Source organism: Hipposideros armiger, unplaced genomic scaffold (assembly GCF_001890085.2).
Source record: "Hipposideros armiger isolate ML-2016 unplaced genomic scaffold, ASM189008v1 scaffold_10, whole genome shotgun sequence".
NCBI lineage: Eukaryota > Metazoa > Chordata > Mammalia > Chiroptera > Hipposideridae > Hipposideros > Hipposideros armiger.
In genome coordinates this window covers 8,958,348-8,970,901 of record NW_017731360.1, presented here as the reverse complement: position 1 = coordinate 8,970,901, position 12,554 = coordinate 8,958,348, and the positions used below count along the sequence as shown (strand labels likewise).

Sequence of the window (12,554 nt, the reverse complement as noted above, 5' to 3'; positions counted from 1 at the left end):
AAGAGCATTGTCCCAGAGCCTGTAGCTCGGGAACCCCAATGTGGTCCCATTCCATTCCCCCTTAGGACCTTTATTTATCCAACTAGTATTTCCTAAGCACCCACTGTGAATCTCAGCTCTCTACTGGGTGCAGGGATCAATCAGGCCTTGTTATCTAAAGAGGAAACAAGCTCAGACAGAAATAATTGCCCCATGGGATACTTTAGTGCCTAGCCTAGTCTTCTCATCTGTAAAACAAGGACACTAATAATAGAATCTATTCCAAAGTGTTGACGCATGGATAAGGCCCTTATCACAGTGCCTGGAACAGAGTAATTAATGGTTAGCAGAGAGAATGTTTTGGGAAGGACAGGAGCCCCAAGAAGGAGGATGGCTCTGGGTCTGGGCTGGTCAGGTTAGGAGGGAGTGAGAGAAATGCCCCCCTTCCATCTGCTCCTACAACAACCAGAGTGATCTTGAAGGTGGTCTTTGAGACCCTGCCCACCACCTCATCCTATTCTCCCCACACTGGCTCCCTGCCTTCTTGCCTCCTCTTCCTGGCCTCTTTTTAGTCCCTTTGACCACAGTGCCTTTGCACATGTGGATCTGTGGTTCCTTTGGTTTCTTCCCCAAGTTAGTTGGTTTCCAAACTTCACATCTCACTTTCAATGTCATTTCCGCAGGGAAGCTGTCATGACCTCTGGGTTTTGTAGACTCTGCCACAGGAAAGCCTTGCTTTTCTTCGTTGCCTCAATTTGTAACTGTATCTTCATTAGTGTAATTTTAGAATTGGCGTCTCTCTCCTCCACTGGGTTGTAAGCCCCAGGAGGTAGGGGCTGCATCTAGTGAATCTCCAATAGTACTTGGCTCTTATACTCAGCACTCCCAAAAAATCTGAATGGGGTGCAAAAAAACCCCATGGATAATAATGGTTATTTATGGAGCACTTACTGTGTGCCTGGCACTGAGCTAAGGTCTTCACTCGCATCATCTTAGCTAATCTCCCCAACAACCCTCTGAGGGATGTGGTGTGATTATCCTCGTGTTACAGACGAGGATAACGAAGTTGAGAGAGGTTAAGTAACTTGCTCAAGGTCACTGTTCGTTAATGCAGGGACGAGAGGCAGAATTCACATCCAGGTCTTTCTGACTTCAAAGCAGCAAAGGGGCGTGTGTGTGGGTGAGTCCCGACTAGGTGGGGTGCACCCGAGCTCGCAAGGTATCTCTAGGGAGGGAGTGGGAAGTCTCCTCGGTCCAGCTCCAAACCGGTGGTGCAGAGCCCGCCCCTGGTCCCCGGCGCAGACTAGCGGCCGCCTACGGGCCACGTGGTGAGAGCGGCAGGCGCGTCCGAGGAGCCCGCAGAGGCTCCAGGCTCAGAGCGCTCCGGGCGCGGAAAGCGGGCGGGTGGGCGCCGGGGACAGGGCCGGTGTGGGCGGTGAGGCGGGCGAAAGAGGTGCGGAGGCAGCGGAGCGGTTGGGGCGCTGCAGCTAGTGGCGTCCAGGCGGCGGCCTCGACCCTTGGTGCGCCCCTCGTCCCAGGTCTCTGCGCCCAGGGCGCACGGTGGGGAAGGACACGGCGCCCGCCGTCCAGCCGCCATGGAGCCGGCCCCCTCCACCGACTCCGAGCTGCAGCCCCCACTCCTCGCTACCGCTTCGGACGCCTTCCCCAGCGCCTTCCCCAGCGCCAGCGCCAATGCGTCGGGGCCGCCAGGCGCCCGCAGCGCCTCGTCCCTCGCCCTGGCCATCGCCATCACCACGCTCTACTCGGCCGTGTGCGCGGTGGGACTGCTCGGCAACATGCTCGTCATGTTTGGCATCGTCCGGTGAGTCCGCTGCGGGCTGGCACCATGGGTCTGGGCCTGGCGTGAAGGTGGGCACCGCGGACTTGGGACCCCGACCACGGACCCCTGACTCCCAGAGCCTCTATATTTCCTGCAGGGGGCGCACGGGGCCCAGCGGGGGAGACCTCTTCCATTGAGAGGAGGACGCTGGAATTTGTATCTCCGCGTGTGTGTGTGTGTGTGTGTGTGTGTGTGTGTGTAACTAAATAACATTTGATCATCTGTTGCATCCCGTTGCTTCTGCATCAGGCTATGTGGGACAGTTTGGCGACAGTTTGTGCGTCTGTCACAGTTTGTAAGTGGGTGATTCTGTGTTTGTGACAGTACAAATGCGTTGTATGTTTGGGCCTCTGAAACCTTGCAGGGGTGAGCAGAGATGCCCAAGGTGCCCTGGGCCGCTGGGGAGACAGCTGTGTGTGGGCTGTCTGTGCAGGTGGGGGCACAGGAGAGAGGGAGAGGGAGAGGCAGAGGCAGAGGGAGAGGGAGAGAGAATGAGAATTTGCACCACTGTGGGGGCACCTACCAAATCACATTTGGTGATCATCCGTTGGTGTCCCTGTGTTGATGTGTGCTTGTCCCACACTGACAGCTTGATTCTCTCTGAATGAGAATGTGACAATGTGACTTGTTTCTTGTGAACCCCTGAAACTCTAGAGGGAGGGGAGCACCCCGAGTGGCCTTGGACACTTGAGTTTGTGCACCTGTGTGTGGTTTGCAACGGAGAGCCCATATTCCTGGGTACAGTGGGCAACAGCTGTGGGTCAGCCAGTCAGCTCTCTGCACCTGTACCCAGTGACCATTTGGTCAGGAGCTCTGGACCTTATTTAGAAAGGCCTCAGCTCTTCATTTTCTCCTCCTCTCCCAACAGTCTTTATTATTATTATTATTATTATTATTATTTTTGGTCAAAGGCAGCAGTGGTTTGTTTTTGGCTGGAGTTTGTGCTTTCACCTCAGTAAGTGAGGCTCTCTTCTCAGTATCTGTGGACCTTCGCAGAGTCTAACACATCATCGGCTTGCCCCAGAAGCAGCCCCCTGACCCAGTTCTACCAGTTCAGACATGGGCAAAAGGATTGAAAGGAAACCCCTATCCTTATAATAACAAAGATGCCCTGGTATTGACCATTAGTTGGAAATGGGTCCTTCATGCTGGTTGGTCGAGGGCACAGCCCTGAACCTCTGGGCCATGGTGCCACCAGGCAGGGCAGGGGGCAGACTGTGAACTCAGGTTGGAGATATGAATATGGTCTCAGCCCAGTCACTGATGCCCATCAGAGAGGGGGCAACCATCTCCCTGTCCCACCTCCCACCTGCCTCAGTTTCCCTATCTGAAGGAGAGCCACCTAATTTCCTTGACTGGGAGATATGAGTTCCAGAGTATGGGTTTCTGCAGGACAGGGCATAGTGCATTGGAGTGCAGTATCGGATGAGGTGTGTGGGTGTTGAGGGGGCTTTGGCATCGATGATCTCTGAGGGATCTTTGCTCCCCCAGGAAGAGTGGAGAACACAAGAATTTCCTGTGTTTTCAATGACTCATCATCAGCTACAATGGGAAAATTCCCCCAAGTATAGGCAGGGTTGATCTTTGTTTTGCATTTTTCTTGGAGATTCTCCTCACTTTGCCTTCAGAGATAGTGCAGCCTTTAGAGTCAGGCCGACCTGTGTGTGTATTAATCCTATCTCTGCCATCAACTGGCTCTATGACTTGGGTAAGTCACTTAGCCCCTTTGGGCCTCCCTTTCTTCATCTATAGAATGGGGTAATAATAATAGGACCTACTTCTACAGGGTTTTTGTAAGGTGTCGATGAGAGAGCATATATAATGCAGCTGGCCTGGTGCCTGGACTCAATAAATGGAAGCTATTTGTGTGATAAAGAAGAGGACATTTCCAGATCCTTCAGAATCCAGTGACTATTAAAAGAGGGAGAGTGAGGAAGGCGCTTGTCCTAAGGTGGGCCTGAGAGTAGCTACAATTCTGAGAGTTTCAGGTTCCTGGTAAATACTCGTGTGCTCTCCAGGGGAGCTCTTGGTATTCTAGTCTGGGGAAAGGTGACCATTAGTGTGTTCAGTTCATTTCCAGCCTCTTCCCAGGGCCTCTGGCTGGTGGGCTGATGAGCACAGCTCCCCCACTACCATTGAGCCAGGGGAGAGCCTCTCACTTCTGAGGGTCCACTCAGGGAAGGCCCCAGGCTTGACCTGCTAGGTGTGCTCCCAACCAACCTTCCCAAAATCACATTGTCAAATGCATCCTGACAGCAGCATAGCAGGCCCCCCACAGGTCCCCACATTGCTAAGACATTTCCTGGGCCAACCATCTATGTGATAACTGTATCTCTGGGTCTGAGTGATGTAGTCCTCACCTACCACCCTGTGGGGTAGACATTAGAATCCTCATCATTATCACCCCATTTTACAAATGAGGACCTGGGGTTCAGAGCGAGGCAGTTCTCAGGTCCTTGTTCCAAGGTCCCACAGCTAGCCTAGATCTGGAGCTAGAAACCTGGTCTTGTGACTCTAAGTCCAAAACGTTTTTTGTTTGTTTGTTTTTTTAAGATTTTATTGGGGGACTCGGGGAAGGGGAACAGACAAGTTGCTGTCTTTTTGTTCTTTAGCCAAGTTGTGGAGGACGTCACTTCACTGGCTCATGTTGGTATTATCATTACGCTCTTCCTGGCTGAGGCAGATCACTTGCTGGCTACTGGACGGCCACTCACCGTGGCTCACGCCAGCTGCCAGCCACTCACGGTAGCTGAACGCAGCCCACTGCAGCCCCACTGCAGCCTACACCATTGCTGGCCATTCTCGGGCAGCCCAGCTCCAGGTTGAGCTGTTGTTCACCATCTTAGCTGTAGAGGGTGCAGGGTCACTGGCCCTAATGTGGGATCTGAACGGGGGTCCTGTTGCTCAGAGCTGGCGCTTCCAAACCAATTCTTAAACAACGTGCTACTCGGCCAGTCCCCAAAACTTTTTCCAGAGCTACCTGGGATAAGGGACAGAGAATTGTGTGGAAGGAGGGCGCAGAATCCTGTCCATTCTCTCGTCCTAGAATCCTCAGAGAATGAAGGAGAGGAATGAAGGGACAGGGTGGCTGCCTGGGGCTCAGCTTCTGCTGGCAACGTCCCAAGAGCACTGGGGGGAGGGGAGCCCAGGACAGAGAAAAACCTTTGCTCTATCTCGCTCTCTGGCACCCCATGCAGGGCACAACCAATAAGTGAGTCAGTTTATTGGTTGAACAAACGAATGAATGAATGAATGAATGAATTCTGCCTGCCAGTCTTGAGCATAGGCAGTTTAGGGGACAGGGGAAGGCTTGCAAAGTTAGTTTCAGAGGACCCTTGGGGCAGGAAAGCATGGTGGTATAGTGACAGAGTTGGGGCTCTGAAGCCAGACATATCTAGGTTCAAATCTTGTGTTCAAAGCCACTTGCTTGCTGTGTGTTTGGGCTTGTGACTTCCCCTCTGAAACTCATTTCTTTACCTGTAAAGTGGGAATAATAAGTGCATCCTGGGTTGTGGTGAGGATTAAATGAGATCACGTGTTGCATCCGAGCCTTTCAAGCTCTTTGAGAACAGGGAGGTTCTATGTGGGAAGGAATGAAAAGAAGGAGCTCATTTCAGGACATTCTGTGGCTGCACTCTGCTAGGTGCTGGGATGAGGAAATGGTGAGGAAAAAAAATGCACTGCCCTGCCCTCTTGGAGCTTAGGGTCTGGTGGGAGAAACAGACATTCCTTGGCTAGTCATCCAACAAGCTTAAATTTATAGCTGTGCTGAGGGCTGTGGTCGAGTACATGGGGGCTTTGGGATCCCACGATGGGGGGAGGGTCTCACCTGGGCAGGGAGCTCAGAGAAGGCCTCGAGGAGCTGAAGGATGAGGAAGGGTAAGTAAGAAAAAAGCTGAGGGGAGAGCCCCTGATGGGAAGACTGACATGGACGAGGGGCTGAAAGAAAAGTACCCAGGAACCTCAGAATCCCACAGAGCAGTCTTCGTTCCTTCCTCCCACATACCCTGGGGCTCTCCCCACTTCATGGGCCCACCTGAGAGGCCCCGTTATCCTTCTGGATGCATGAGAGGGGCCTCTGGGAATTGTGCTCTTAGCAAACAGCCGGCGGTTCCCGAGGCTTCTGTGAAGCGTGAACAGGATTTTTTGGGACATCTGGTCCCCATGCAGAGCATCCCTCCCTAATTCTGTGGTGTGAGTTTGGTTGGCGTGGTGACTCTGTGGGTCCTCAGAGCAGATGCTGGACAACCACTCTTTCTGGGTGGAGTCAATGCCCTGAGCAGGGCTGACATCTCAGAGTTCCCGTTGGCAGCCCTCTGGGTAGGGTGGAGTGTGAAGAGCTTAGCAGGAGCCCCCCCATCTCTGACAGGTGACCTCATCTTTTCTCGACATGGCCCAGAACTTCCTGGTTTGCCTGCCCCAGAATCCAGGTGGGTGAATAGAGTCAGTGCTTTTGAACTTGACCTCTTGTCTGTTCCACAGCCTGCCCTGTCTCCCTGCCTCCACCTTGCCCCATCCTGGTTTCAGCAGGTAGGCACCCTGCGTATCTCTTAGCACCCCCCTCCACCCCAACCCTGCCCGCTGCCCCTCTTGACCCTTTCAGGCTGCATGCTTCTCTCTGCCCCTTGATCTCTTCCTCAGAGCCATGTCTCTTCTGACTTTTCTCCTTGTATCAAATGCTGGCTCTGCCACCTCCGAAGATCTTTAGCAAGTTGGATGGTCACTCTGCACCTCAGTTTCTTCATTTGTAAAATGGAGATCATAGTACTTGCCTCATAGGCACCTCTGTCCTAATGATCAGATGAGATGATGTTGATAAAGCGTAATTTTCTTTCCCAGCCTAGGTGATTGACTGTAGCACAGAGCAGGGACGGGAGGCTAGTCCAAGCAGCATGGACTGGGGCAGGTTATGACAGGGGAATGCGGGTTCCGGTTGTCCCCTCTGTTGACTGTCAAGGTGCCAGCGGTAGGTGCTCAAGTGTCCGCTTTGCAGGATTGGGAGCTCTGAGTCCCTGCCTTGGTTTTGGAGGTCCAGCATGAACCCCTTGCCTTTTGTCTCCCTTGCCTCTCTTGTGGCCCAGGTTGGGGTTCACGGACCCAAAGACCCTAGGCCAGGAGAGATCCCTGTGAGGTGATACAGTGCAGTGGTGAAGGTGCCCAGCTGGGGTTCAGATAGTGCCTGGTCTCAATCCCAGCTCAACCACATCCTGGGCAAAGAGCCTAACTTCCCTGGGCCTTATTTTCCCATTGGTAAAATTGGGGAAATCATTGTAGGTTATTGGGAAGATGAGTGAGAGCATGCACGTGAAAGGCTGCAGCGCAGCACCCGGCACATAGTAGGCCCTCAGTATGGGCCAGGCGCTGTGATTAACCAGTACCCCAGCAGCTGCTCCAGGCAAGCAGAGCTGGTGGCTGTGAGGCTGGACTGCCTGCAGTTCCCACCTTGGGCTCTTTCCTGCTTCCTGCATCCTCTGCACATTTACTCACTCAACAGGCATTTGCTGATGCTGACCCCTGCCAGGCCCCCCCAGCCTTGGCTCTCACTGCCCACACTTTTAGCTTAAGCCTCAGGGCGGCCTCTGGCTCCTTATACAGCCATGCCCCTCAGGAACCTCTGGTTAGTTACAGCTCCAGGGACAAATGTGGCTTCCTAGAGCAGTGGGAGTCCTGGAGGTGGGGTGGGGAGGTGGGAAGGGGCAGGGGCACCTGACCCCATCAGAGGATGTAACGCCTGTGCTTCCTTGTGAAGAGGTGCAGCAGGTGGCCACAAGGAGAGGTGGGGCAGAGCATTCCAGGCAGAGGGAACAGCATGAGCAGAGGAAGGTTCAGTGAATGATCAGAGCTACAGATGGCAGGAAGTTCACTGTGGCTGAGCTGAGAGTGCCAGGCTGGGGTGGCTACGAAGATGGAGAGGCTGTAGGGACAAAAGCAGGAAAGGCCTCGCAAGCAGGCGTCCTCCTCGTCATGGTTGTCAAGTCGCCGGCTGTGCGCTGAGCTTTGGCCAGGCTCTGGAGCCAGTGATGAATCTACCAATTATAGTCTCTACCTTCCAAAACTGCAGGTGAGACGCAAATATTAGAGGAACTCCATGAACCAGCCCCAGGTAATTGGAGGGAGTCGTTCTGGTGGGGGGAAAGGGAGGGTGAGGAAGAAGACAGCCTGGCGTGGCTGTGTTAAGTAAGGCCCAGGGGACGTGCTGGGGCTCCAGTTTCAAGTCTGGACAGTGGGAGCTGAAGCTGGACAGGTTCTCGGGTCCCATGGTAAGGCGGCCATGCCGGGAAATGAAGCAGCTTTGGGTCACAGGCCATGGGGAAAAGGACTTTGGAGCAATCTGTCCAGAATGGTGTTCAAGAAGATGAATTTGGTGTTGGTGGCTGTGAGGTGGATTGGATGGCAAGGGCCTCGGTGTGGGGCAACCAGAGAGGCCAGCTCAGGGTGGTGGAAGGCAGCTGTGCGACCTTGGATGGGCCACCTGGTTTCAGTTCCCTTTTGAAACAAAGTGCTGTCGGTCCTGGCTGAGCCTCCTGGCCTTGCCCCAGAGCCAGCATTTCCCAGGCCTCGGGTTCATTCCCTAAGGAGTGTGTGTGACTCAGACCAACTGGTTAGGTCTAGAGGAGTCATGTAGGGCACTGAAGAACCTCCCCTGAGCTTCTGCCACATTTCAGAGGCTTCTCCAAGCCCTGCAATGGCCCTGCAATGGGGGCTGTAGATTCTCATTTATAGATGAGGGAGCAGGTGCCTCTCACAGCCAGACAGGCACAAACCCAGATCTTTTTGACTCCAAAACCGCTCTTCCAATCTTCCACTGCTGTCTATGAGACACATGAGGAATGGGGGCGAGAGCTGGGGATGTCTGGTTAGAGAGGAGAGGAACAGGGCAGACTGCCACCTACAAACCTCTGAGGCCTCTGCGTGGGGGTAACAGCAGTTGAGAGCCTGGACATTGGAGTCAGACTGACCTGGCGTCACATCCCAGCTGTGCCATTTACTAAGAGAGTGAGCCTGGACTGTATGTAGACAACCTCTCTGAGCCTCAGTTTTCTCACCTGTGAAATGAGAGTAGCAATAGACTCACGTAGGGTGGTTATGAAACGTTCGTGAGGTATGACGTGAAGGACTTCAGCACAGAACCAGGCGTTTCATAAAGTATTCAATAAACGTTTTCTATTATTATGTCTATTTAGAAGAGGCGTGAGACTTGCTTCTCATTCATTCAATCGACATTTATGGAGCCCCATAGGAACTAGAATTATTGGGTAGATACTATAGGGAAACTTTATCAGCTCACTATTAGAAATATTCTTTTACTATAAAGGAAACACAGTAGTTATTTCAGAGAACTCTTTGTCATGTTGGTGAATTTCCTCTCCATCTCTTTTTTTTTGTCCCAACCCCTCCCCGCTGTATTCCTGTATTTCAATGACACCAGGATCACACTATATTAAAATAATGATCACATTATATATAATATTTTATAAGCTGCCTCTTGACTTAACATTATGTCATGCCTATGTTCACATGTTATCAAATATTCTTTGAAAATGTGATTTTTTTGTGTGGCTGCGCCTATTTGGGAGGGCTTATGTTATTTCCAATATTATGCCCATCTAAATAATGCATCTGTGAGTATTCTTGAACACTTACGTTTGTACACATCGCATATTATTTCTACAAGGAATTGTCCAATTGTCAAAGCTCTCCAAGATGGGCTGCTGTGTAATGTAAGGAGCCTCTCATCACTGAAGGTATACAGGAGGACAGTGGACAACCACTGGGTGGAGGTTTGGCCCTGCAGATTTGGGTGGAGGAAAGATAAGCCAAACATAATTTCAGGCTCCTCTCATCACGGCTGAGATTCGAAGAATGCTTCTCAGATGCTGTGATCTCAGATTCCCCTTCTCCCCTTCCTGGCAGATGATGCCTGGACTTTAAGAGGAAGGGGGCTGTGCAAGAGCAAGGCATGATTTCATTAAGCTCAGAGTCCTGGGACCTTTAAATCCAATTGGCTACCCAGAATATCATAACATGCCCAGGAAGAGGCATAATCGCAGGGTGGAGAGCAAAGCCTGGCTTAAGTGAGCAATTTCCCATCATGCAGGCCTCATTACCAGCCGGGGGGGATATGGGGTGGCATGGGGCATCTGTGTTGTCCTCTGTTGATTTATAGCTCCCAGTGCAGCTGCAGAAATCAGCAGCTTTGTCTCTGGCCCCGGGGTGGGTGTGTGCGGAAGGAATCTTGTATTTTGTAGCTTTCCGAGTCTTTCTTGATAAATGGAAAGAACTCAAACTTCAAAGTCCTGTGAGGTCAAAAAGCCCCAATCAATAAACACAACACAGAGACAGGTGGAAACAGCCTTGCTCCTGTCCCTGCAGAAGTAAACTTTTCACGAAGGCATAGAATTTTTGAATCATGGATGATGATTCTCTTTATTGAATACTTATTTTATGCCAGGCACTCTGCTTAAAGATGTGTACATACAAGTATCCCATTTAATCCTCACATACCCATGTGCTGTTGCCCCCATTTTATAGATGAGGAAAGGTGAGGTTCAGAGAAGTGATGTAACATGCTCGAAGTCCCAGCGCTGGGATGAAATCAGGCCATTCTGAGCTCAGAGCCCACACTCTTAACCATGGTCCTATCTTCTGTCACTTTGTATGTCAGGTTCAGCCCCTCTAATTCACAGATGAGGAGAACCAGGCGTGGAAAGGCTCTGTGTCTTTTGAGTTAATGGCTAAGTCAGGATTGGAACCTGCCTTTCCCAACCCCTTGCCCCTCTGCTTGTATCTCTTTTCACGTTGGGCTAAAGGTAGTTGGAAATAGTAGCACCTGGGAGCACGAGAAGTGGGTTCCTATCCAGGGTAGTCCAGCTGGGGGCCTCTGACAACACCTAACAGGCCCCAAAGAACCCCCAGTTCTTTCCTGGGATCGGGTCAGCAGCTGGTGAGGCAGAGAGATTCAGGTTCAAGTCTGGGTCTTCTTTTTGCTGGCTCTCCACCCTCAGGCTCACCTCACGGAGCCTGTTTTCTCATTTGTGAAATGAGGATGATGGAAAAGCACCGACATCACAGGGTTGTGGTAAGCACACATTCAGCAGCCCCTCCTAAGGACTAGGAACAGTTCTAGGGGCTGAATGTGCAACCGTGAGCAAGACACAGTCCCTGCCCACGTGGAGCTGACCTTCTCATGGGGGAAATGGTAGTCAATAAATAAATCTATGTGAGGCCACGGACACAGGCAATGACGTCAACTAAAACAGCCATGGAGGGAGAGCCTGGTGGGGCTGCAGGTGTGCGTGGGGAGGCCGGGGCGGAGAGGGCAACTCAGCAGAGGCCTGTTGCTGGGAAGACCAGGGAACAGTGCTGTCAAAGGTTAAGGGCGATGATGTATGGCCTTAGTAAGGGCCTGGTCCCTACCAGGAAGTTGTGGGTAATAAAGATGCCTTTTGGCTGTTTGCCTGGCTCTTGGGTACCAGGAACAGGGATTATACCAAGGGAGAAAAACTGCTTCTCCTGGCCAGCTCAGATGCCCCTCCAGGACAGATGGGGATAATATGTTTTCTTTGGTTACAAAAACTCATCCTTCTGAAGTGCTAGGAAATGCCCTGAATCTAGTGATTTTCCATTCTTCCCTGGCAGGAGGGATTGGAAGCCCTTCATGTGGCCAGAGGGCTGTCCTGCTGGGAGGGGCAGGTAGCCACAAGATATTCCCTCTACCTGCTCAGGCCTTGTCATCCCAGATAAGACAGAGCTCAACAGCAAAGCAGGGCATCTTGACTCCACGGGACTTCACATCAAAATTAGAATTCCCTGACCTTCCTTGGGTGCTGACAAGGTGGCCAGCTATGTGCCGAGCGCCTCATGTATTATCTCATTCAATTCTCCCAACTCTATAAGGTTGGTACCACATTTCTCTCCATTTGGCAGATGAGAACGCTGAGGCTCAGAGATGATAATTCACTTGCCAAGGGCCATGGTTGGTAAATGGCAGTCAGCCTTGGAACCGAGGGCTCCTTGACTCCCAGAGCCCACACATGCGAAGTGTCCATGAAGTCATGTCTGTGAAGAAGGTTGAACTCATGATACCTTCTGATTCCAACTGCGGGAAAATGACTTTTTCATACAGCGAGGGACTGGGAGAGGCCATGGAGCAGGGTAGACTGATTTGTTAAGTTATTAAAATAATAAATTATTAATAAATAAAAGTGAAACTCTGTCATGTGTCAGGCTGGGGGAGATGTATGTAACATACAGCCTGGTCAAAGGCCTAGAGATGGGAAACCTGGGCTTTTCAGAGCATCTGACTTGGGATCCTGGTTCTGTCCTCTCTATACTCCTGCACAAGCACCTCTCCTCTTCGGGTCAGTTTCCTTCTGTGAACAAACTGGGTATGTACAAGGTCAGATAATTAAGTTCGCGAACTCATCCTAGAAAAAGTGCCTCATACCTCATTGCTGAATATCACTATGGTCACCTTGGAGTACTTCGAAGGTGACCATAGTGCTATTCAGAGCAACTTTGAAAGCAACTTTGGAACTCTTTTTCTGGGATGGCCATCAGAGCTGTCACAGTATTACCCTTGATGTCCTGAATGTCATCAAAATGTCTTCCTTTCAATAGTTCCTTTATCTTCAGATAAAGAAAGAAGTCATTGGGGGCCAGATCAGGTGAGTAGGGAGGGTGTTCCAATACAGTTATTTGTTTCCTGGCTAAAAACTCCCTCACAGACAGTGCC

At 51.5% G+C, this 12,554-nt stretch overlaps 1 protein-coding gene across 1 annotated transcript in view; it reads left to right on the top strand.

The window, feature by feature from the left end:
- The first annotated feature begins 1,375 nt into the window (after positions 1–1,375).
- The window catches only part of OPRD1 (opioid receptor delta 1), a 45,236-nt gene continuing 34,057 nt past the window's right edge, over positions 1,376–12,554 (top strand). The window contains exon 1 of the mRNA XM_019660882.1: positions 1,376–1,801. Coding sequence (XP_019516427.1) covers positions 1,575–1,801 — 227 coding nt within the window. The 5' untranslated portion in view covers positions 1,376–1,574. The remainder of the gene's footprint in view (positions 1,802–12,554) is intronic.